Source organism: Haemorhous mexicanus, chromosome 1 (assembly GCF_027477595.1).
Source record: "Haemorhous mexicanus isolate bHaeMex1 chromosome 1, bHaeMex1.pri, whole genome shotgun sequence".
Lineage (NCBI taxonomy): Eukaryota > Metazoa > Chordata > Aves > Passeriformes > Fringillidae > Haemorhous > Haemorhous mexicanus.
Window position 1 is genome coordinate 144,436,226 of NC_082341.1, and position 26,069 is coordinate 144,462,294.

The 26,069-nt window shown below is 41.7% G+C and overlaps 1 protein-coding gene and 1 long non-coding RNA gene across 5 annotated transcripts in view; one reads left to right on the forward strand and one right to left on the reverse strand.

The window, feature by feature from the left end:
* Window positions 1–1,341, reverse strand: part of SAMD12 (sterile alpha motif domain containing 12) — a 184,396-nt gene extending 183,055 nt beyond the window's left edge. For all 4 annotated transcript variants that reach the window (XM_059865685.1, XM_059865712.1, XM_059865693.1 and 1 more), the window contains exon 1: window positions 1,225–1,341. In XM_059865685.1, the coding sequence (XP_059721668.1) occupies window positions 1,225–1,237 (13 nt within the window). In that variant the 5' untranslated portion in view covers window positions 1,238–1,341. The remainder of the gene's footprint in view (window positions 1–1,224) is intronic.
* Window positions 812–25,730, forward strand: LOC132337297 (uncharacterized). Its single transcript, XR_009489143.1, has 3 exons — window positions 812–1,155; window positions 1,630–1,821; window positions 25,546–25,730. It is a non-coding gene; the product is annotated as an uncharacterized LOC132337297 (long non-coding RNA).
* Window positions 25,731–26,069: the final 339 nt, after the last annotated feature.

The window sequence follows — 26,069 nt, forward strand, 5'->3', positions numbered from 1 at the left end:
GTTTTTCAGTGATGTTAAGATCCCCACTGCCTTCAGGACGTTTAAGTTTTTGCTGGACTATCATTTGCTCAGCAAAAGACAGCTTCAGCATGATTTTCAGCAATAAAGCAAGTGTCTCTGATGGAACTGTAGATTTAAGCATAACTGAGAAACAAAACTCATGGTAGTCACAAGACGAACACACAAAAATACTGTCATACACTAAATTAAGCACAGGAGACACTAAATCAAGCACAGAAGGGGTCAGATGGCTGGTTTACATAGGATTCTTAAATTTTCTCAAGGGCACCAAATAAAGCAAGACGAGGCACAAACCCCAGGACTGTCACTGCCTCAGTCTAAAGCACTAGAAAACCGAGTGAATCTTGGAAGCAGACCAAAGCAGATATGCCTTTGCTCATACACCTGTCTCCTCCAACTTCCCAAAAGACCCAATGGAAAGGGAAAACACAGCCAATGTTAGAAGGCTAAAGGGAGCCCAGCATTTATTGAAGACCTAGCAAAGCATCCACCTGTCAAGGTCTTGGTAGCTATCTCCTCAGTTACCGGGGTACTTCCCCAGGATCCGGGCACCTTATGAACACCTCACCTCCCGGCTGCCCAGGAGCTGAGCATCTCGGCCCTTTGGCTTCTCCATCCCTCTCAGGGAAGGAGGGGCCGAGCACAGCTCTGCGTCCAAGCGGGGCACGCTGGAGCTTCGTGGGCATCGCGGTCTGGGGGCACTTCGGGGATCTGGACAGCAGCGAGGGACGGCAGCGTCTCGGCGCCCGCGGGAGACCGACCGGCGGCGGGGCGGGGGAGGCGGCCGGGCTGAGCGCGGGGCCGGGGCCGCTCCGGAGGGAGGCGGCGCAGGTCGGCCGCCCTTGCCGGGAGAGGCGGCACCTCCGGGCCCGGCGGGAAGTTGCCGATCGAAGCCTCCGGGCAGCCCCTGCCGCCTACCCCTGCCGCGGGCAGGGGCGGCAGCCGCGGCCCGGCTCCACGGCACCTGGCCCGGGGCAGCCGCGGCGCTGCGGGCGAACGGGCCGAGGTGCGCGGGGGCCGGGGATGCCCCGCGGCGAGGCCGAGGCAGAGGGCGGCAGAGCGGCCCCGCCGGCGGACACTGCCGTCTCGCCGGACCGGGCCGGGCCGGGCCGGGGCGGCCCCGCCACGGCACAGGTGAGTGCCCGGGGGAGGAGACAGGGGAGGGACCCCGGGGGTGGCGGGCAGGGGACGCGAAGCCCTTACCTTCCACCGCCATCCTCCCGGCCTCGCATAGTGCGCCGGCCGCCGACCCGGCCCCGGCGGCGCTGCCCCGGCCGCCCCCCCGCCCGCGCGGGCTCCGCTCATCTGCAGCCGCGGCGATCAACCTGCAGCGCTCGCTGACAGCGGGCGGGGCCGCGCCGCGGATCCCTGGGAAACGTAGTCCCGGGAAACGGGCGCCCGGCCAGGCACCGGCGTTCCCTGCCGCCGGCGGGGCCCCGGGGCGCCTCCGCGTGTCCCCGGCGGCAGGGAGAGCAGCATGGGGGCCGGCCGTGGGCTGCGAGAGGCGGCGGGGCTGGGGACCCCCACGGGGCTTGTGTGGGAGAGGGACAGCGCGGGCACCCTGCCCCAGGAAGCTTCATTTCACAGCTCTGGGATGTTTCTCTCCAGGATTTCAGTGATCTCAGACTGACGGCTCCAGGATAAGCCCGACCTGTCCCCGTCCCACCCCACCGCACTCCCTGGCCGGCCGGAGGAGTTTGTCCGCAGGGAAAGAAAAAGGCACAGCGCCGGGAACCATCGGTCAGCACCTCACCCTCGAGTCAGGCCCTCAGCTTTTGTCCGTCTTACCCACTCTAGCAGGTACTACAACAAATCCCAAAAACGAAGGAGATCAGGGACACAGTAGCAGGGCCATTGCCTCATGTCCCCAGAAATCTTACACCAAACACCGCCCTCCACATCTGTCCTGGAAAACAGCTTGTGCACTTTTCAGTTTTGAGATATCAGAAAGGTTTTGAAGATTTTTTTCCATTCACAAGTAGACATTTTTTCATTTTAAGTGTATCAGTAAATATTAACTACTCACAAACAGTCTGTGAGTTACTCTACTCACCAAAGTTATGTCATTAAAATCAAGAGAATAACAGCAAAAGTACTGAGTATACAAGGGCAAGCCCAGATAGGGCGCGAAGACAGTGCCACATGTTCTTTTTGTTAGTAGTGGCTATTGTGGCTAATAAGTTTTGTTTGTGACAGGTTATTTTTGCAAAACAAACCTCAAATTAGAGTACAAGAATATACAATATGCAAGGAAATATGGTCTTCACAAACCCCAGGAATTTTGACATCCTTGAAATATCTAAATCAATTAAAAATCGGGTATTCATTTATTTTATGAAGGAAACTCAGAGCCTATAAGAAATGTCTTGAAGCCCAACTTTTTCCATAAGCCTTCTAATAACCAACTTTTCCCTGAAGACCTGACTTGTTGTTTGCTCTCATAAGCACCTGAACTATTAGCCTTTGTGTTGTACAGGAGCCCAGATACAAGTGTCCTGGAGCAGCAGCCTTGTCTTTCATGTGTTTGCAAAATGATAGGCACACTCACAGAGCATTATAAGTAAAAAAATGGAGAGGATATGCTGGTCCTCCTGAGTGCAGTACAGTCACACACCTGATCCCATATGCTGGCAGAATGGACTGATGCTCACATGTTTTCTGTGGAGAAAATAGGATGTTCGTAAATATCCCAGTTTTCAAATGTATGTAATACACACATACAGCCTTCAATGCATAGTAATCTTCTGTGATTTTGATAACATTTGGTATTAAGCTCATGTATTCAAATATTAGTCATTTCTTTGACTGTGAGAGTATTTAGGGATATGTTGGAGTAATTGCCTGGCTAATGCATATGTGAAGCAGTGCTTTCTTGTTTGGAGTGAGTTGGGAGCCATAGAGGGAATAAATCAAGGCTCAGAGTTAAAAGTGGCGTGGACATGAAGTGCTGGAGTCCTATCCCCGTTAGTATGCTGAATTTCTGACTGGTAACTACGTTTCAGCTCTGGATCCTGAGGACATCCCCAGTGATGGGGGGATCATTTAATCAATTTTACTAAGCCCTTTAAACAGCCCTGTAGTTTTTAATTACAACTTCATGCCTGCTGAAGAACAGCAAAATTGTGGCTGTGACTAGATAGCAAATAAGGCATGACAGATGCTAAAAGGTGTAGTGTGTGATACCTAATAGCTAATGAAATGTAATATTTAACAGTAACTACAACCATCAGAAACTTAACAAATTCTGGTCAAAACTAGACAAATTTTAATTTAGGGTATGTTGTTCATTAGAGAAAAGAGCCTGTGAATTGATTCAAGGGAGTGTGGGAATTGATTGAATTAATCTATGGTAAAGTAAAATCTGTTTTGAGAAGAGCTTTCAGAAGCATCAGGTGAGAGTGAGCTGACCTTCTTAAAACACCCTGCTAAATTATAGTGTAGAAAAAGATTGTATTTCTCTGCTCAGAAAGAGCTGTTTCTTGCTGTCTCTGCCTTGCTTTCTTGCTTCTCATTTTACCTTGCCTCACTTCAGAGAGATTTCTTCTAAACTTTCTCCTAAAAGTGTAGCAAACTTCCTTTAAACAGACTTGGTTTGTCATAGCCACAGTCAGTTTGCTGTGTACTTTGCCCTGGGTCACCAGATGAAAAGGCAATACTGACCAGAGGCTCCTTAGCCATTCTAATTATTTCTGAATAGGACTTCAGCTAACATCAGATGAAAGTACAGTTGATGAATGTCCATCAACAGCATTGCTCTACTGCAAGAGTTCTGAAGTCTAAGCAAGATGTTAGACTTGTATACTTCACATCATCTATCATCATTTTTCTCTTTTTATTCCCCTTTCACCTTTCAGAAATTCAACAGTCGTTTAGCTTTAAGCAACCCCTTGTGCTCTGAAGTCTTTTCTGTAAAACACTGAAATTCTCACTCATCTTCATCTGATGATCTTGTTATTGAGGTACTTCTGCCACATCATTGTGACACAAGATTTTCAAACATGATTATTTTTGGTGCCCGAACCACATGCACAGGAGAAGTTTTCGGGAACAGTTTAAGAAACATCTGAAAATTGTTGACCTCGAGTCAGGCATCACGTGTCTCTGGCAGTGAAGAGCAGCACAGCCATGTCTGAATATTTTTGGCTGTGATTTGCTTAGCTGAGTGGGCCTAAACTGCAATGGTGAGATAAAAACCATTCAAAGTTTGTTGTCAAACTCAAGTATGACAGAAACAGGACCACACCATGTGCCTAAGATTTCAGTATCTGGACTCTTATATTGCCTTGCATATTGCTGGGAAAGAGTATGTGGAATTGGGTGTGTATTTCAAAGGTAACTGATGAGAAGTATGTTGAGATTGGGAGAAGGTGTGGCAGGAATATGTGTAGGACTATACAGTTTTGATACTGATAGGGAAGGAGAAGTGGAGCTTTCCACTACAATGCCTCTGCCAGTTCGGAGGGCTGTAGGTGGAGGGAAGAAGAAAAGGGAAGGGCTGTGGATGGTTCACTCACACTCTCAGCACCACCCTAGGCCGGGAGCTGCACCTGTTTGCTAATGAAAAACAAGAAAGTTTTGTGGGCACTACAGTGAAGGAGGTAGGTGGAAATTCAGGTGTGGAAGCAGTGAGTAGAAAATTCCCTTCCAATTCCCCTCCCTTTGTCAGAATCAGCCACAGAGCTGAAAAAAGAGCCTGAGGAATAGTGGGTGCCAGATCTGGAGTGAGAGGAGGAGGGTTTCTCTGGATTCTCTTTTTTTCTCTAGGAAGTGGCATTTCCTAAGAAACCTGCTGAGATGCATGCAAATACATGGAAGGCACAGGGAGAAAATGCTGGGTGCATAGGTGTTTGGTTTGTTTTTTCTACTAAATTTTTAACCCATGTAAGCATATACTGAGAAAAGGGGAGAAACAGACTTTTGGTATAAGTCCCATGCTCTGATCCATGGAAGCAGATTCTTATGCTAGTGTGGATCCGGGCTTACTAGCAGAAAATGACCCAAGGTATGGTAGACGTCAAACTGTAAGGGCTAATGTTCAGAAGGAGTGTTCTTGTGTCTGAGAATGATTTCAGAAGAGCTGTTAGGTAAGGAAAATGTAGATAAACATGTTTAAAATACATGTAATACATACTAAGGCAATGAAATTCTGATTTTACTAGTGTAGTAGTCTAATTACATAATTAATATTCTTTGTGTGTACTGTTGCTGAAATATACTTTGAGTATTGCTTATATTACACACCTACATTTCCTAATTGTCAAAAGTATTTTGCATGATAATCCATAATACTACAGCAAGTGCATTTAGGGATTTGTAGGAGACTCAAAAAACATCACAAGATATCTGGTAGGTGTGTTTTATCATTACTGTAGCATTATCTGGTGTTTTCTCTGATTTTTTTTCAGTTATTTATTTATTTTTTTAAATAAATTATTCTTAAAGAATCATGTTCCCTGCTCTCAATTTCAAGGAAAGAAAATAGCATGTGAGTGTTAAAATACCCAGAAAATTCATAGAAGATTTTGTGTTTCACTTCATTTGATAGAAGATCAGGGAAGGGAAGTGGGTGGGTTAATATGATCAGTACATGTCTGAGGCAGACAGCACTGTATAAAAACGTCACTCCTGTTATAAGTGTGAAGTTAATTCCACCTTCCAATAATACCTATGTCTTATGCACAAAGAATGGTACTGACTTATTCTATGCTTTATGGTAAACTACAGATAGTTTTTATACAAATGTGGAAGCATTCCACAGATTCTCCTCCCAAAGCAAGTTTGTGACAACTCTCCCAGCAGTAGAGTCCAAAAGCAGCAGCAGGGCTGCAGGCAGAGACCACAGCTGTAACTGCCTCACATGGCAGCTTTTTGAGTCAGGCTTTTCCACTCGTGAAAGGGGCAAGGCTGGGAGAAACTGGGCATGGGCTGAAAAAAGAAAGGTTCAGGCTATGTATAAGGAAACCCTTTTTCACCTGGTGGACCGTAATTTATAGAGCAGGTTGGTGCTCAGAAAAGTTTTGCATCCACCATCCTTGGTGATTCCCAAGCCCCCAGTGGCACAAGACCATAAACAACCTGCTCAGATCTTGCACCTGATCCTGCTTGAAGCAGAAGATTGGGATACAGACCTCTTGTTCTTCCTTTTACCCTGAATCATGCTGTGATCTCATGAATGCCTTTAGCTGACCTGCACCAGTACTTCTTTCTAAAGTGGTGGATTTACCTTCCTGCTATCATTAACCTTGAACAGCCTTCCTTTATTCTGAAATCTAGTGCAAAGCCTGTTGAGTGCTACACCCATGAGTTACCTGTTCTCATTCACTGGTGACTGCCCAAACAGTGTGGTAGCACAAGGAATTGCGTGGCGTGAGGTGGGAACAAGAGAGGGTAGTGTTACTGATGCAGAATTTGGCTGTTTCAGTGATAGCCTCAGACATGTTAGTTGGTACTGGAGATCTGAGAGCAGTGGATGAGATTCGTGCTCTCCTGAAAAGTGTTTGTGTCTCTTTCCTGCAGAGAAAAGTAACACACTGAGTGCCCTCCTTGCTCATGATTGGAAGAGTGAATTGCTGAACCCTACCACATAAGTGTTCCTCATAAAAAGTAGAAGAACCATACCTAATAGAGGATGTGTATTTAAAGAGAACTAGAGAAGCAGTCCACTATAGCAGCTTCATGTGACCAGTTGGCAAACAGCTGGGTAACTTGTTTAAACAATTCTGACTAATGCTGTTGTTTGCTGAACTGCAACTTGATGTGGCCTGGAACAATTCAGTGGTGTAAGTAACCTGCAAGTTCTGAATTATAGAGCCATTGGTGGTGGAAGGCAGTTCTAGGAATCATCTAGTTTAACCCTGTGCCACTGGGGGTGGAAGGCAGCTCTAGGGATCATCTAGTTTAAACCTGTGCTCAGAGCAGGGGCAACTAGAGCTCAGGGTCATGTCTATTTCGGTCTGAGTATTGCCAAGGGTGGATACTGCACAGCCTTTCTGGGTAACTTGCTCCAGTGTTTGATCTCTCCTCAGTTTCTTTTTTCATTTAAATGGAATTTTCTGTATTTCAGTTTGTGGCCATTGCCTTGTTTCTGAGACACTGCTGAGAGGAATCTCTTTCCACATTCCTTACTCCCCACAATCAGGCATTTATACAAATTGATGAGATGCCCCCAAAGACTTTTCTTCTATGATCTGAATAGGCCCATCTCTCTTTGCCTACTTTTGAATAAGAGTTACTCCTGAAGATGGTACTACTTAATCATCTTCATGGTCCTCAATGGACACGTTCCACCATGTCCAGGCTCCTCTGAATGGCAACATAACCGTCCTGTGTATCAGCCACTCTTCCCAGTCTGAGATTATCAACACACTTGGTGAAGGTGCCCACTGTTCCATCATCCCAGTTCATTAATGACAGAAGTGTACTGGCCCCAGTATGAACCCCTGAGGTAGGCCGCTAAGGTCTGGCTTCCCAATGGGCTTTGTGCTGCTGATCACAGTCCTTTGAGCTCAGCCTATCAGAGAGTTTTGGTCCACTTCACCAACCACTTGCCTGGCCTGTACTTTATCAGTTTTCTAAGACAGTGTTATTGGACACAGAATTGAAAGCCAGTCATTTCTTCATAGGAGGCTCTCAGGTCAGGAATGTCAAGTCAGGCTTGATTTCCCTTGTGCAAATCCATTTTTGACCATGGATTCCAGTACAGTGGCATTCCTATCCTAAATACAGGAAATGGTTTCCCAGACTAGTTTCTCCATTCCATCACCTTCCCAAGGATCAAGGCAAGGCCAACTGACTTGTAGTTGTCCAGATATGCTCTGTTCAGTCATCAGGAATCTTCCCAAATTGTCATGAGCTTTCAAAGATAGTTGAGAGTCATCTTGCACTGGTGTTTGCCAGCTCCCTCAGCACCTGACAGGTGCAAACCATCAAGCCCTGTAATGGTTTAAATGAGTATGTTTAAATGTTCCCTGATTTAATCCTCATCCACCCCAGGGTCTGTGTTCCTTGTGCCAGTTCTCACTGCTCTAGGGGCCTGTCATTCCTGAAGGGTGGTCCTACAGTAAAGGTGAAGTGAAGAAGGCATTGAGTACATTGGCTTTTTTGATGTACTTGGTCACTATAGCCTGTTATCCAGTCAGTAGCAGGCCTGTATTTTTCCCCAGTCTTCCTCTTAACATAAATGTAGAGCTCTTCTTGTTGTCCTTTATGCAGACACATCCCCAGGTGGCTTTGGCATTCCTAACACCACCTCTGCATGCTTGGACATTGTCTCCTCCTGATTATAACAATTTTCTTCTCAGCTGTTTTGAGGACCCTGGACCAGGTCTGTAGTGGAGCTACTATGCTGGTTTTTACTGGTTGAGCTTTCACTCCTGCTACGCTCCCACATTAGACACTGGCTAGTGTGTGCCCTGATATTTGTGCTCAGGGTGCTCAGATTTGGGTAACACATGCAGGTTTTCTTGATGACCAGCTGCAAACTTTTACACTTATGCAACATAGCTTTTAAATTTGTACTTGTAACTTTTGTTACAGGTGTAAATAACTTCTGAGAAATGAAGCTTTAGGTAGCACCATAGTTCTTCTAGATCTCCCTGGCAAGAAATACATGAACCTGTGCAGTGTGGGACTTGTGCATCTGTACAGAGCCTGCCTAGAACATGATCTGCATGTGTCCAATGGGGCTGCCACATCCCGAGCATAATGCACTTATAACCAGAATATGTAATTTGTACAGTCACAGTGCCCCTTTCACACTTGGGCAGGATTATTGTGAAAATAGAAGAGGGACATATCTGGATAATTTCCAATGTACAGAAGCTCCAGTCATGAAGAATCTGAAATACAGAGCTTGGGATCTGACCTTTAACAACAGTAATGTTTGTCACTTACCTTGATGCCAGTAGGAAGAAGCTATAAGTAATAGCCAATACTGTGTTCATTTCAATGTAATATACCTAGTGTGAGCCTCTGAATGTCAGAGCTGTCATGGTCGAAGCTGAAACCAGGACAGAGCTAAAAAAAATTACATCTCCTTTTAAGGTCTTTTATGTGCTGGATTTGGAGGGAAGCAGTTGTGTTATTGCAGAAAATAATAACTTGATAATGATCAGAGTTGATAAGGTCTGAGCACAATGACCTTTACCTGCTTATGAATGACTCAGAATGGTGTTGAAAAATTGAAGTGGTTGGCAGTGATTTCTGAGCATTTATTAAGGCAAATCAGATAATTGCATTTAACATCACAGATGGCATGTATTTTCTAAAGTGCTTTTACTTCGGTGCAATAAGATGACTCAGAAGCTCAGTAGGATATTATGGCCCTGATTTTTCATTGCCTCACACCTCATATAGTGAAATTCCCAGTGCAGAGGAGGTGTAGGTCCAGTATTGCAGGATTTTATCTTTTTACTGTGCAAAAATCAACTGCTAGGAGCAGTGCAAAGCTGCTTTTTCTTATGCTACTTTTCCTTATGAGAGCATTACTTTATGTTTTACCTTTGTACATTACATGCTTGAACTACCTGTAGGGACAAGGGAATTTATAACAATCTAACAGAACATTAAATTGTCTCTGGCATCCTGGGTAAAACACCTCTTCCATATTCCTAAAAATATTTCAATTATTTCTGAACAGGCTATTTTGGTTTGCTTTTTAATAGAAAGGGAATTCCACAATAGTTCAGAACGCTGCTCCATATGGAGAAACATAACGTCTGCTATTTCTTGGCAGAGGAGCAGCAGCATAGGTCTGTTTCCATCTCACTGAACTTTAGCTACAAAAGCATCAAGCACTCAATAAAGCTGCTTTTCCTAGAAGACACCAAAGGGAAGAAAAGCAGCATTTTTTCGAATGCTGCCTTTTGAATTTGCTTGCCTTCAGCAGCCCAGGTGACCAGTGAGCTTAAACAGGGAACTAGGTTCACAGAGAGAAATCTTGCTTTCACTTCCTACTCACTTTATTTTCATTTGTCCTTGAACTGAAATGATCACAAATAGAATGTGAGCGCATACATCTCTGGAACCCCAAACTTAAAGCTAGGGTTATTTCCTAGGAAGCTTTTTTTGCCATAATTGGAACATAGGAGAACTTCAGAGATGGTGAAAACTGCCATTTGTAACAGCATCAAAAAACTATAGTATTCTGCAATGAGGCACTTTTGCATGCCAAGAAACATCACTCCAGAAACAGCATTACCCAGAGAATCTGAAATAGGTCTTCGCAGGTGTGATGACAAAGAACCAATAATTTCTCTTGCTGACATTTTCAGCACCATGCAATGATCCCAGTCCAGGCTAACAATAAAGTTTGCAGCTGGTACAGACCTCTGACATGTAAGCTGAGGGACCAGAAGCACTGGCTGCAGGCAAGGCTGTGAATTACAAACCATGGAGCATAAGCATGCTCAGGTTTTGTCTATGCAAATGCATGAGCTGCTGGTGCTGTGGGGATACATCATCTGGAATGACAATAAGTAATCAACAGTCTGTCCAGCCACTCTGCTAATCTAATCACTCCAGTAGCTGGAGTGGTGCTTCCTGGATGCCAGTGCTCCCTAAAGCTAGGCTAAGTACAAATGAAGTCATTCAGGTGTATTAAGTTAAACTAATGATTGCAAATGAAGACAAGCTTTCAGAGTGCCAAGTCCTCAATTCCTACTTTCTCACACACGCAAAGCATCATCCCAGGAAAGTAGATGGAGTTGGTTTAGATTAGGTTGGCATAGAAGGTAGAGGAGTATTTAAGTGAAGTATCCAGAACAGGTTAGTTGACTCACAGCTCAGGAGAACAGAAATCTCTGTTCACACTGGCTGAACAGAGATCTTGGCTGTACACGGGTCTTGCTGTCAGTTCCAAGGATAGGTCACAGACTGCTGGGGTGATATAAATAACCCAAATAATGCCCTGTGATACTTATTTTCCTGTTCTAAAAGGAGAAAAGACTGGCTTGGGGAACCACACATAGCCATGTGAGCAGCTTAGGCATTGCTGCTGTCCCAGCAAGAATTGGGATGTGAAAGGTGTTGGTTTCTGGGGAGGAAGTGCACCTTTCCCATTATTGCCCAATAGGAGAAGCAACAAACCCAGCTCACCAAGACCCTTTGGAGCTGTCCCTCCAGCTCTCTGGCCCCTTTTCAAGATTCCCTTTGCCCAAAGATGCCCACTGATTCTCTCTGTCCCCAAGATTATCTGAAGGTGAACATGGTCTATTTGGGCACAGGGGAGGAGGTTCCTTCAGTGTTGTTAATGAGAGAACATGAAGTTCTTCCATTTCCATCTGTATGACTGTGAAACCTCCTGCCATCCCCTGACATTTTGCTTCCTTAGCCCAGCATTTTATGGTAACTGCAAAACTCCATTCTATTCTAAAGTTGGATTTTGCCATCCTAAAGATAAGCAGAAAATAAGTTTTAAGTTATTTTGTGCCCGTCTTGGCAACTGGCTTTGTGTGAGCTGCCTGGGGGAGAGGACAGGGGAGGGGAGATCATGGAAGACAGCAGTGCCAAGCAGCACTGCAGGCTGAGTAAATTACTTAGGTGCCCTTGCAGACATTATGCAGCTGTACCAAAGCCAGTGGAGGTGTCCCCAAGTGCCCTTCTCTGACACATTGCAATGGAGAAGCTCTGAAACATGCAGTAAGCCCAGAAATTCAAGTGGTGTTTGTAACTCTAGTGTGTAGGGGTTCCAGCATCAACTCAGCTGTCTAAACACAAGTGTTTGGTGTCCTTTGAGATTCTTTCAGTGACATCTATGATTATAGACTATGACTATGTGGTGGACTTTTCCATCACAGTCCAGTGTCCTACTGAGCAGCAGAAGATGTGTGACTGTCCTCCTGGGCCCTGGGGCAGAGGCTATGCCCAGCGGTTCTGTATTTCCCGTTTGTTGTCCCAGCTGCACAGAAATGCCTGCCAGGAACAACAGAGAGCTGGGAACTGCTCAGTTCTCTTCTCCTTCACCCCCTGAGGAAGCTGCTGGTAGCCTTCAGAAGGTCCTGGTAGCCTTCAGCCAGTCACCCTGCGCTCCTCCCAGCATGCAGGACAGAGGAGCTGGAGGCCATGCACATGCCCAGTGTGCATTCAGTTTGGGGCCACAGCCAGACCTGCTGGAGGTCAGGTGCACAGGGACACAGGTCTGACCCATGTGGGGCCACAGGCAGACCTGCTGGAGGTCAGGTGCACAGGGACACAGGTCTGACCCATGCTCGGCCCTGATGAGCACATTTTGTGTGCAGAATAGGAGCAAACTGCAGTCATCCATGTGGATGCTCTTGGTTCAGCTCACATAGCCTGAGCTGGTGTCACATTACTGATATGATTTTTGAGGACAGTAAGCAACCATGCTCTGAGCCTAACAGCTTTCACAGCATTATTTGTTGAGGATAATAGGCAAAAGGAGTCTTAAACTTTGTGTCTTACAGGTGAAAAATCTGTGTTTTCTCCACAAGATTGTTACTGCAGGTTATTTTTAGGAATGTCAGTTATAACGACTTCATTATTTTTAACACACAGGAAGAAAACAAAGAACAATCTTTTAGCTATGCTTTTATTTTTCCACTTTATTGCCTTTTTTCTACTAGTTTGAACACATCTGGTTTGCAAGCCTATAGCAGCAGAAATCTGAGTTATGTGACAGAACTACAGATTCCACATATAACTTTTTCACTCTTTTCCCAAATGAAAGTGAAAACAAAATATTTTGTAATACACAACTGCCTTGCAAGGGGTTTAATATTTCTTTTTTATTTCTACTGCTCCAAAAAATGCTTTCAAAGAGTTTTCTTTTAACTAGTCTGGAAACCATCCACTTTTAATGAGAACTTACTGACACCTAATTGCCATCTGCCTCCTTCGGTTTCTCTCATAACACTGCTTCATTTTTCCTTTGTGCTCTGAGCTGCTCCTCTGTTGCTTCTGCAGTTTATACTCCAAGTGAATTCTTAAGTCTTTGTAATTTAAATTTTGAGGCCTTTATTCTGTATTTCACCTCTGCCTATACCAGAACTACACTAAAAAGCCTTTAGAGCTAATACCTATTAGCTGCAGAATGTAGATGCAAGATTCCTACCACAACATGGGTGATGCTCACTGGTGTATCTGTTTTACAAATCTCTTATCTGATGACTCTGTATCAGAAAGGCAATGCAGCACACAGCAGTATGGTGTGAGAAAAGTACTATAGCTCTCACCAGTGAGCAAATACATGGTATCTTCCACAAAATTAAAACTATCCTTCTGTCTTGCAAGCCATGCCATTAATAAGGCCTCCAAAAGAGCTATCAGTGCTGCCCTGTGCTGACCTTTAGCCCCATGGTGAGTTCACCCCATGTCAGAAGCAAGGATTCTTTCACTGACTGAGGGCTGAATAGGTTGTTTCAAAATGTTTGGCAAGCACATCTTAACATGCCTCTTGCCATTGTGCCATAAAAAGCTTTTAGAAAGTCTCCAGTGAAGACCTTCCGCTTTCCTGAAAATAATTTCTTTCCAAATTCTACTGACATTCTCAGGTTGTCTGGTTTCCTGAAGGTAAGCTTCCAATGGTGCCCCTGCATCGTGCTTTTCTTCCTTTAGAAGAAATTCACATCCTAAGATGGTGACCTGTGATCCTTGGTCAGATGTTGATTCTCTGAGATTTTCTTCCTGGCTGAAAACAGCAGAAAGAAAAGTGAGCTGTGGTAGCAGGTGTGTCCTGTGACCTTAGAGCCATTTCTAGTCCTTTCCTACCCAGAGGAGAGCGGAGCTGCATTTCAGTGGTGCATCAGCTCATAGGCCCATCAGGTCAACCACACCTTGATGAACATTTTAAGTCAGTCAGGCCATAAGAGGGACATATTGGTCACTGTTGGCTTCTTAGGAACTCTGTAAGTAATTAATATTTCATATTAATTCAAATGGAGAATCCAATACACAATCCACTGTCAGGTTTTTCTCCTGAAAATGAGTTGAGGTGTAGCTGTAGACATTCTGTGTATCAGTTTAATGAAATAACAAGATATTGAGTAACACTGCACAACTGCATTTTGGGCAATCTTAAATTAAGGTGTTTCAGGTTGTTAAGCCATCTTTTTGCCAGAAAGCCACTTAACTGCTGTGGAATCAGATGTGATAAGGACTCTCTTTCAAATAATTGCAATAGCAATTGCAGTACTGTCAACAATTAGGTTTCATTGTTCAGGTACCTAGTGAAAATAAAGATGGGTGATACATCTGTCCTGTGTTCAGTTTCTGATGGGCTTTTTATTTCAGTGAAGATATGAATTTATGTCTGTAAATTCAAGTCATCTCACTGACCATTAGCTATTTTATATCTCTGTTCATTTGAATCCCTCTGTTGTTCTCAGAAGAAAATAATCTGTATGCTGTTCACATCTATGGCTTGAGGGGCAGTTCCTCTATTTTTATGTACACAAGTCTTTCAAGAGCAATATGCTCTCTCTTGGTTTTATTAAGTGTTCTTGCATCAAATATAGTGGCTTTACTATTATCCCAAAGGGCTCAAGTGAGAAGAGTTCTGACTTTGAGGTATGAGGCATCAGGAATCAGAGCTGCAGTAGCACAAAATGAAATAAGGTGAGAATTGTGCTGCAGAGTTAAGGACAAAATTTCTTTAATAACATGGAAGAAATAAGCCAGAAAAACAGTTTGTCTGCTATTTTTCTGGCAGTTCTAAACTTTGATACCTGCAAACTATTTGTAATGTCAAGGTTTAATTCTTGTCCTGCTGGAAAAATTACATTCCTAATAAAAGATGATTCTCTCCATCTGAAGTGTTATCTGGCAAAGTTCAACTTCTGTAATGCTGAGTTGGTGCAGGATAAAATGAGTGGTACCTCTACTGCTTGTTCTTCTGTAGAGTATATTAAAGAAATAAAATAAAATACAATAAAATTAAAATTGCACCCAAGCAGTACTGGATTCTAGACAATTTAATGAAAAACATAGACACTATTTCTGAAAAGCATTCAAACAATTGTCCCAGAAGGCTGTGCAGTTAGTTAAATTTAAGTGCTTGTCTATGGACAAAGAGGAAACACACCTTTTATGTAAAGTCAGGAATGTATGTTTTTACAATAGAAATCTTAATAGATTCATTTAAGAAGCACTGTTGGCTCAGATTTAAGTATTTCAGAAAAAGGAAAAACTACTAAAAATAATATTTTACACAGAAAGGAATTGTCAATAGTGATAATAGTAATAATAGTGATGATAATGATGACTTTATACAGTTTAAATTGTTATATAGACATTTTCCAGTTCCTACTCCTTTTCCTGATTTTACCCTTCCACTGTCTCTCAAAACCCTGGGCTCTCTCTGGTGCTTGTGAGAGTATGGTGAAGCAGCAGCATCTGCAGTCCTTTGCCATGAACACCTTTATATTTTGGTTTTACTCATTCAATCTGAAATATATTTTTGTACCATAGAGTTTCCCAAATACCGCCCCCCCCCCCCCAGCCCTGCAAGCTCTGCATACCAAAACCCTGTTTCACAGAGGTCCCATCTGGTGCTCTATGACTTTGTTGTCATTGCAGATCATATTTTGTCATTCACAAGTTTTTCTGATTGATCATCTCTTGCTGTAACCTATTGTTAAAGTAACTTCTGTCACATGGTATCTGATTAGGCTAAATTTTATGTTTGTGAGTAAATCCTTCAGCAGAATTTCCTTCAACTATGGCTCATAATAAATGACTGGGCTCTGCATTGCATTAACATCTCATGGTGAAGAAGTGCAGTTCCCACTACATGTTTGCATATTTATTGTGGTAGTCCTGGACATATACCTATGTGCTTTTCTGGTAGAGAATTCAGCAGGCACACAAATCATACCTACCAGCACATCTACATGCAAACAACCACACTCAGGAATTTCATCTTAGGGCAACAGTCTACACACAAACTGAGCAAGTCTTAAAGATTCCAAGTAAGCAGTTTCATGTTACAGGACGTAAATAATCAACATCCAATGTTAATTAAATAGACCTCTTGTCTGCCTGATGACAACAGAAACGCTGACATGGTGTTGTGTCTTCATTGCATTTGAGTTTGCTTCTGTGCTAATGCCAAACATTAACTGATGTGTATCACCCAAGCATGTCAGTACCAGTTTTTTGCAGTGTTCCCATTAAATTTTCTTCACAAGAATGTGAAGTCATACAAAGAAGATTTTCTGAGATGCTGGCAGCACTCTGGTTCCCGCTGTGCCTCTGTGTTCCCCAGAGCTTGGGGGTTGTGTCTGCAGTATTGTGATTTTCTCTTGGCCAGGCTGTAAGCCTTACTGCTTACATGTAAGAACACGTACTGCTCTTACAGCTTGAACAGTGTGAGCTGTGAATCACCTGCCCACTTAGTTGTGCTGTCATCAGTTTGCTCTGGATGGCAATGACTATAGTGTTCTTTCATGTCACATCTTGTTCAGGCAGTATGAGCTCTCTGCAGCAAAGCTGAGACACTCTTCTGCAAGCAGATCTTTCAGTGTTTCATGTGCCACACTTGCAAGTTCACCCATAACCACCTGCCATAAAAGCAGCAATGCATGAAGCAGCAGGTTCTCTAACAGCCCCAATACCAAATCACATTTATCACCAAGAAAAGGGATTGAAGCCTCTTTCCTGCATTCCAGCTTAATACACAGAGAGAATTTGTCTTTTTCTCTGTTGAAAGATTAATGTTATGTATTGTAAGTATCTACTTTTCAAATGTTCACAAATTCAAGAATTTCTCAGACTTTGGAGAAATGGTGTATGTGCACTAACGTTGTTTTTTTCTAAATCATTTGGCATCTTGACTGAAGGTAAATCCAGGTTTTACAGTGTTTCTTCCAAATGTGTAAAAGTACTGATGTAGCATGGTCACAGCAATTACAAGACAGGAATCGAACAATAAACACCTGGAGAGAAGGCAGTCAGGAGAAAAGGTCTGTCCTTCCCCTGCTGCCCAGGGGCGCCTGATCAATGCCCTTCACAAGGGGAACACCAACTGCATCTTTTTTAGTAGATGACTATTTTCCATCACATAGAACTGGAACTGCTGGGCTATCTTCCTAGATTATCTAATTTTTATGTCTGATGGCAGCTATTAGAAGGCTACAGTAAAACACAAAGTAAAGTAGGCTTTGATCCTCCTGCAACAAGATGTTTGGCTCTCTACAAGAAGCTGAATGAACCCAGACAACATTTACTTCCATCCTTTTGATCTGAAGGATGCTGCTTGTTAGTGAAGGCAGCTGATTCTAATCACAGTGGAGGGCTTTCACACTCACACTCTTCCTCCATAAAGGAGAAGAGGATGGAAATACTGGGAGTGTAGAACCACAAAGTGCTTACTGGGCTTCAGTGTCTGTGAGAGTTATTTGTCTCTACAGGTGATGGAGTGTCTTTTCATATTGTTCCATGGAGATTGAGGGAGAAGTGGAAAGGGGGGAAGCAATTTTGTGGGTTTCATTGAAAAATTGTCCAAGTGGTTGCAAATAGTGCTTACTCATTGCTTAGGAGTGAAATGACAATGGTCAGGAAATGCAGAATCTGAGAGCAGGTGGTTGACGGGACAAGATTGGCTGGGGAGCAAGAAAATAGAAATCCCGTTTGATCTCTGCCAAATCTTTTTGCTAATGTCTATATTTACATTTGCTGCTGGATTGTTGCCAGTTCTTCAGTGAGGAGCTCTGTGACATCACTCTGCATCAATATACTGTATTTTTAGTACATTTGGATATAGTTCACTTTTTCAGCTAAGCATCCACAATCTAAACCTCTTGGCCTTAACTAGAAATAACAGAGTTTTTTGTTTTGTTTTTAGAGACGGCCATATGTCTATCTCAAGCTTATTCAGAGTTCTCAGAGGCAAAGTATTTTTAACTATATCAATTATAGTTGTATCAACTGTTTTGTAATTATTGCCTTTTAGCTCTTCCCTGCTGTATCAACATCTCCTTTTCTAGTCTCCTTTTAGAGAAATCACGATCTTGTTCCTGTCACCCAGAGGAAGCATTTGCCATGTATTATTTGTGGAGGAGTGAGTGTTTGTAAAGCTGTTTTTTCATGTAGTGTTTCTACCTAGTGCTAAGTATCCTGTCCAAGTAAAAGGTATACACACATTTCTTCCTCAGCAAAAGTCTTCCATTAAAACAGTGAAAAGCATATATTTTATATTCACATTCCCTACGAATCTATTAAATTCATTCTCACTTTCTCTGAATATTTAAATTAAGAAGCTAAAATGTAAATGAATGAAAAAAAAGTCAAATAAAATGGCTTGCTGCTGCTGACCCTGATTCCACATCATTAAGTATTCTCATTTAGGTAAGTAATCTGAGGATTTTGTTTAGCAGACATCACTTTTTATGACTAGATTCGTTTGTTTCTTACATAGTGTTTTCCACATGTTTAATAACTTCCTTAAATACCATATAATTGCACTTTGAAGACACATGGGATTGTCTCTCATCTCTGCATCAGTAAATACTACATTTTCCTGCCAAGAACATGAAAATGTGGAGACTGAAAGTCATCTGACACAATCTAGCATCTACTTACCTTTTGTCTTTCACCCAGGGCAAGGCATACACATGTTATGAGATAACACAGTTTTCAGGAAGGCTAATATCTCTAATTCTGAATAAAAATTACATTGGGAATAGTCCATGGCAACTTTTGTAATGAGGAGTGAATTTTTGGAGTAGAAATAATTTTAATTACATTTGGTTTTCTCCAGAGACTCAGATTGTCTTGTCTTTGAAATAATCTAATATATTTTGCATCATAGGGCTCTGAATATGCTTTGCTATGTTATTAACTCCATTATTTATTTTAATACTGCAGTAACTATGAGCTGCATTTCCTGCAGAAGCTAATAAAGTACAGAACCAGGCAAGTATTGCAAAGTTGGTTTCACAGAGTCCTCTGTAAATCTCTGCCTTTAGGCTTTTGGATTTGCATGAAAATGGGTTTGGCAGAGCATATTACCTCCTGCTGATAAAAATACTGTAAGATTCAGAGAAACTATGCTCCCAACTTCTCCAGCAAAAATCTGCATGGACACTTAGGGAAACACAAAGTTCACCTCCTTCTCCTGTGGGCAGAAGATGACCTATTCTATAAACTAGATGTTTGTAAAACCCAATAATTTGTTTACTGGAACAAATATTTGGAAGTATAAAATATGATAGGAGGGCAAAGACACTGAATTTTGTCCAGCTGGTTAATCCTGAAATACTGCCAACACCTATTAACAATTTCTAAGATAAGTAGGACTGGGACATCTGTCCTCTCAATTGTCCACTTCAATAATAATAACATGAGCATCATGACCAGTTTTGTTAACCTTTCTATTATTGTTTTTCTCACTAATCATATCAGCAAATATCCTCATAGATACAGCCTACAGTAGTAATTAAAGCTGTGAAGAGACTTGGCATGCAACGAGCCTCAATGGTACCCATCTCACCACACCCATCTGGCATGTGGCTGTGGGTTTCATGCTAAGAGCATTGGTGATTACTGGTCTGGGGACAAAGAACAAATGGAGTCTAGATCTGAAAATACAGAATGGAAAGTGCCTAGCATGGCAAGCTGTCCTGGTCTCAGCTGGGATAGATATCATTGTTTTGTAGTAGCTGGTACAGGGCTGTGTTTTGGATTCAGCAGGAGGGTGTTGATACCACACTGACGTTTTGGTTGTTGCTAAGCTGTGCTTACCCTGAGTCGAGGACTTTTCAGTGTCTCATGCTCTGCCTGTGAGGAGCTGCACCAGAAGCTGGGAGGGAGCATGGCCTGAACTGCTGACCTAAACTGGCCAAAGGGATAGTCCATACTGCAGAATGTCTTGCCCAGTGTATAAACTGGGGGAGTCACCTGGAAGAGGCCAGTTGCTTCTGGGGGACAGGCTGGGCATCAGGTGGGAGGAGGAGTGAGCAACCATATTGTGCATCACTTACATTACTTGGGGTCTCTCTCCCTGTATCCATCTCCTTTTAATCACAATTATTATTAGTAGTATTATCATTACTACTAATATTATCATCATCATCATCATCATCATTATTATAATATTTTACTTTGTTTCAATTGTAATCAGTGACACAGGGTCCATTTGGAGGCCTCTCATTAGTTGTTTCCCCCAAAGTTCACTACTGGGCCTAGTATCCTTTAACTTATTTATCAATGACTTTAATGAAGGGGCAGATGGTTCCTCAGCAAGTTCACTGGTGACACAAAGCTGGGAGGACTGGCAAATACCCCAGAGTGCTGTGAACCCTTCAGAAGGATCTTGACAAGCTGGAGAGATGGGCAGAGAAGAACTGTCTGAAATTCAACAAACACAACTTCAGGGTGCTGCCCCTGGGAGGAATAACCCCAGGCTGGAAAGCAGCTCTGAGGAGAAGGAGCTGGGGGTCCTGCTGGACAACAAGCTGTCCATGAGCCAGCCAATGATATCCTGGGATACATCAGGATGAGCATTGCCAGCTGGTCAGGGGAGGTGGTCCTGACCCTCTACTCAGCCCTGGTGAGGCACATCTGGAGATGCTGTGTCCAGTTCTGGTTTCCTCAGGACTTGAGAGACACAGAGCTCTTGGAGAAGATTCAGCAGAAGGCAACACAAGTGATTAACCCACCTACCTGTCCCCCTTACTACTGACTGAACATCTGTCCAATTACAGAAGTGTGGGGCAAAGAAACAAAAATAATAACAATTGATAATAATTAATAATAATAAAGAATAATAAATAATAATAGCATTGTAATAGTAATGACCCACAAGGGTCACACAGTTCTGTTTTATCTAGCTGGGAAAACCATGTAACAGCTGTTAATTTGTGAAATTCCTAATCTGCATCAGGCTATAGCCTAAAGTATAAGAATGCATCCCAGCATCTTAAACATTAAGCCTATATTAGATAAAGAATGAGCTCCATTATAATGGACCATAGGAAAAATGAAAGAATTCCAAGAACTCATCAGTGTCCCTGGAAGGCAAATAGTAAATAAAACTCTTACTTTATACGAGGAAGTGGCCTACTTTCACATGTTGCAGGGAAGACAAAAGAAAGAGCAATACATCAGTTTCCCTAGACCACCAGTATGACTCCAAATCTGACGTTTGTTTTACCACTGAGGATTAGAACAGAATATAAGAATATAGAATATAAGAAGAAAAGAATCTATCAATCAATCACCTAAGAATTTAATGACACTAGAACCACCACTGTCTTCCATTTACATTCTCTTAGGTTGTTCAACATCCAGAGTTCCATGAAAACATGAAATAATCCCCTTTCACATTCATTCCACTGCAGAAGTTGGATGATATTTATCAAGGATAACAACACTTTCCTTTCTTCTGCTAAGAATGACCCTCATAAATAAATATAAATATTAATAAATCCAAATCTAAATTTAAATAACCTAAATCTAAATATAGAATAACATGTATGTCATGTAGATACAGTGTAAATATGCAAACAACCAGCAAGCCATCCTTCATAGTCTCTTGAAGATCCCAAAATACCAGTACCAAATACTAATACATATATACCAAAGACGTATATACCAAATACTAACACTTATATACCTTCAGTTTTTAGTGAGGCATCTTAGGTTGCCAAACAACAGTTCCATTCATTTGCCAGGTTCCATCTTAAAATAAATTCAGATTCTGGCTCTCACCACCTTTTTTGTTTTTTGAAAACTTCTCCTGGATTTAATTTTTGGGATGTTTAGAAGTCATCTTCTAAATTTCTAGGCTAATAAATACTCATTATTGTTTTATAGCATTTGATATTAGACCAGCATTTTTAATTCATGTAAGGACTTCTTTTCCCTTTTTAACAATTTCCCCTGAATATAAGGAACCGTCAATCCTCTTCAAACTTTCATTTGTCTAAACTAAATAAAACCTAATATTTTCATTTTTCCCTATAAAATGAAAACTCCATTTTCCAAAGCCTTCTGTGTTCTTGTTCCAGTTTTGTTTAGTTTTGTTTTGCTTTGCATTTCTCCAACATAGATGAGAATAGAACACTATATTCCAAAGTATTTCAGTGTCTTCTGCAGAAAAATTTTCTTGTGTGACTCTTGCTGTTCATAATATCTCCCAACGTTGTGTCATCTGTAAATTCCATTAGCAAATAATTTGATTCTGTCTCCTTGGCCACTAATATGAAAAGCATAGGTCCCAATACTGAGCATTGAGGTAGTAACCACTGTCAGCCTAATAACTTTTTCCAAAATATGATTTAGGGCAGTTTTTTCCCCTTAAATAGCTCTTTATCCATTTCACATTAATCCCTCATATCTTTAGCTTAAATAGTAATTTCCTATAAAGTGTTGTAATGAACACATAAACCTATCTAGATTATATCTGCTGTACACTTCTATGTAGTAACTCACTGATTTGACATTAAATGGAAAAAAAAGATTAGTCTGTCTTGAGTTATCTTAAAAAACATTATGCTGCAATTTATTCTACTTTGTATTGCCAATCTGCTCTTACTTATGCATTCCTCCAAAATCTGTTCTAAAATTTTGCCCAGTAAAAGTTTCATTGAAAGGCTGGTGTTGCTCAGAATCATGTTTTCATCTTTCTCTGAAGATATCTGTACTACATCTGCAGCCTTTCAGAAAACATTTATGGCTTCACCAAGTTCCTTCTACTGGACTTGACAGTTGACGTTCCATTTCTTTTAATGGTGTGGAAGAGGAATTTCCTACATCCTAAATGTTATTATATCATATGGTCTAAGGTGTTTTTTTTTCCATTGGAAACCCTGGTTCTCTAATTTAGTTACAAATTTGTGTTTGTTCATATTGCAATTTGACATGAAGAACTTAGCCTATCCATAGTTATTTTTACAGCCACATTTTCTACAAGAGCTTCACACCCACTGAAATAGAGTCCATATCACCACTGCTTCCTGGTCCTTCATTGAGCATTTATTAAAGAAATCAGTGTTCTACCCTGTTCTAACCTTTGTTAGCAGTTTCCAATCAACTGACGTTGGGAAAGTCAAGAATTTGATTCAATTTGCACTATTAGTTATTTCACTTGTTGTTTTGTAAATAACTTAATTGATACTGTTGTTTAAAAATGCCTTTTCAAAGGAAATCCCTTATCCTTTCTTATCTTGTATTTTTAGTGCTTCCTCTACTATAGAGGTTTTCCTAAAGATATTCTGGCTTAACCAAAGCCTTTCTTTGTTGTCTTTTTACAATCAAAATGTCACTAATTTTAGAGAACTTTTCTAGCCCTGCTGTTGCTATAAGCCTGTGTTAGTTTCTTGTACATAATCAGTGTTCAATTTTGTAGCACATATCACAAAAGGGCTCACTAAACCATTGTTTTCTCAGGCTTTAACATAAATATTGGTTTTTGTTTGGCATGAAATGCTATCACCTGTGATTTTTATTATAAAATAACATGCATTTTCTATTAAATTTTTTCTGTAAGTTTTATAAAATCTATTCCTATTTACTCTCACAGTATTTCTTCATTTCAGGATAGATGGCCTTCTCTAGTAACATGGTTTTAGATGGAGTAGCCATTTTACTTCATAGTCATGTTGCTCTAAGTAAATCAAATGATCAAACTTTTTTGTGGTTTTTGTGATATAGATACCAATCTATTAAAAAATCGCCTGAAAGAAACAACAAATTAAAATTACTTTCCCTTCTCACATGTTTTCAGAGAGTCCTTCTGTGGGAAGGATGTTTAGCCATATTCTCATCTATCACAGACTTAGGTGTAAAATGAAGATTTGAAAGGAAAACTTTATTTCAAGCACCCAACAAAGTGACTTGATTTTTACAAGGGCTTCACTCTCAGCAGCTCGCCAAAGGGCCAGCACGAGTGCAGCAGGGATGGTCTTTACCCATGAAGTGTGCCTTTGCCAGTCTTGAGTTTTCATTGTGGGCTTAAGTTGCATTTAATAAAACCCCAAACATAGAAATGGTGATTTACTCCCTCTCGATGAACAGAGCTAGGTAATTTCAATTCCTGGTACTCAGAACACACATATTTAATATTGATATCTCTGATCTCTCCACATTCTGTACTCCTTCTGCTGTCCAACCAATGCTTGCCACTGAATATTTCCATGGAAGAGTGGGAAAAACAACTTCAGTTACAAGTCAACTTTCTGCCAGTAGTTCATCCAGCCCTAAGTTTTTCACATTTGACATCTCTTTGCCTACGTGAGTGCTGAAGTGTGCATCATGTCCTGTCACCCAGATGCAAAACAACAGCACATTTTAGCATCTCAGCCACATACCTGGCATGTCTCCCTCAAGGAAACCATGTCCCTCAATGACAATATTGATTTTTAGAAGCATGCAAATTGCACAAAGGTAGGAACTGTTGATCACAGGATTGGCACTATCCTAAAACTACATCGTCCTGAGCAGTTGGGATTCCCAAAGCTGCCTCATGGTATGACCATCTACAACACTCCCAGATTCCTGCATCTATATTGATTACTCATCCAAATAAACCAACTTTCACATTTGATTAGAGTTCACCAGGTAAAGATTTCTCTCCAAATGAAAATACTGATGTTGGGGGTTAAAAAACCAAAACAACCAAACAAAAAACAGAATAAAAAACCAACACCAAACAGGAATAATGCACAAGGCTTCAGCCAATTTTCAACTCCAAATTCTTAAGAAAAAAAAAAAAAAGACTGTGGACATTAAAACAGAATGACCCAGGAATCTAGATTCTTGACAGCTTCTTTCTGCTGCTTCTCTGTGATCCAGACTCCTTGGCTGAACCGTGCCCCTCCAGCACTGATCTCCACCCTGCTGGCTCCACAGTGCAGGAGAGGAGAGTGGCAGGATGCCGTGCTCAGCCTGGGGTGGCCTAGGGTGACCCCAGGCTGCTCAGGCTGTCTCCAGGGACAGCTCCAAATACAGCTGGATTGCTGGGTCACAAACCAAAACCTTTTCAGTCCTTGGAGACAAGGATACAGAAGGAGGTGTATATGTGTGAAATAGGTTTTTCTGTTGTTTGCTCAATTTTTTTTCATCTGAGTATTAGAAATACTTGGATTTATTTTGTCTATGATTAGAACAAGATTGAAATTAGTTCTCATTATTAGACAAGTTGCTGGATGTCCACAAGAATCCTATATTGTCTCTCTTTCCTACATAAATAATAATAGCTATTTTCTCTGGCTATGAATATTGCATGTCAAAGTTAATCTTCAATTCCTTTTGCTTATTTTTTCAGTATTTTTGCCGCTCCTTTAGAATAATATCGAAATGCTTTTCAGCATGCTAAGTGTCTGCCACCTCTTGCAGGCAGAGTTAATGTCTCCTTGGAGTTTTCCATTAATCCCACAGCAGTAGAGTTTCATTCTTTCATTTGTAAAATTTTCTTTCTTTCTGCATAACTATGTGCACAGTCTGCACTACAAATCATTATTTCTAGATTATGTGTCTTCTGCTGAAAGAAATTATCTTCTGCAAGTGTTTTTCTAGTGGTGCTTGGTACAAAAATATTTCCTGAGCTTTCTCCTCTTATTCCTCCTACAGATCAGAAATACCTCAGGAAGATGGAAGGATATCAGTCAAAGAAAAATTGTTCTTATCATTAACCCTAATAGCTCCATGGCAGAGACTCAGCAACAGGAGTTTGGCTTTTGGGGCGCAGGCTGTAATGAAGAGCATCTCACAAGCATCTCTGCAGCTGCACATTGCTCTTGTTGGTAGCACTTGTGAGACCCAGAACACTTTGACCACAGCTCTGCAATGTGCACACCCCTCAAAGTAGCAGAAACTTCACCCTACATTCTGGTTTGGCAAAAAACCACTTTCTTCAACAGCAGTGGTCTGGCCAGAATCAGGGAACCCATTAGTGCCATCCCAAACTGATCTGTCCTAACAAAAAAAAAAAAAAGTGTTAAGAAAGCAAGTTGAAGCAAAAAGAAACAACAAATTAAAATTACTTTCCCTTGAGAGTTTAAACAAGTGAAAATATCTTGAGACTATTTTAATGAGCACCCGGTGACTGTGTGAATCAACCCATCCAGGTAACCATGGTGACCCCAAACTGCAGC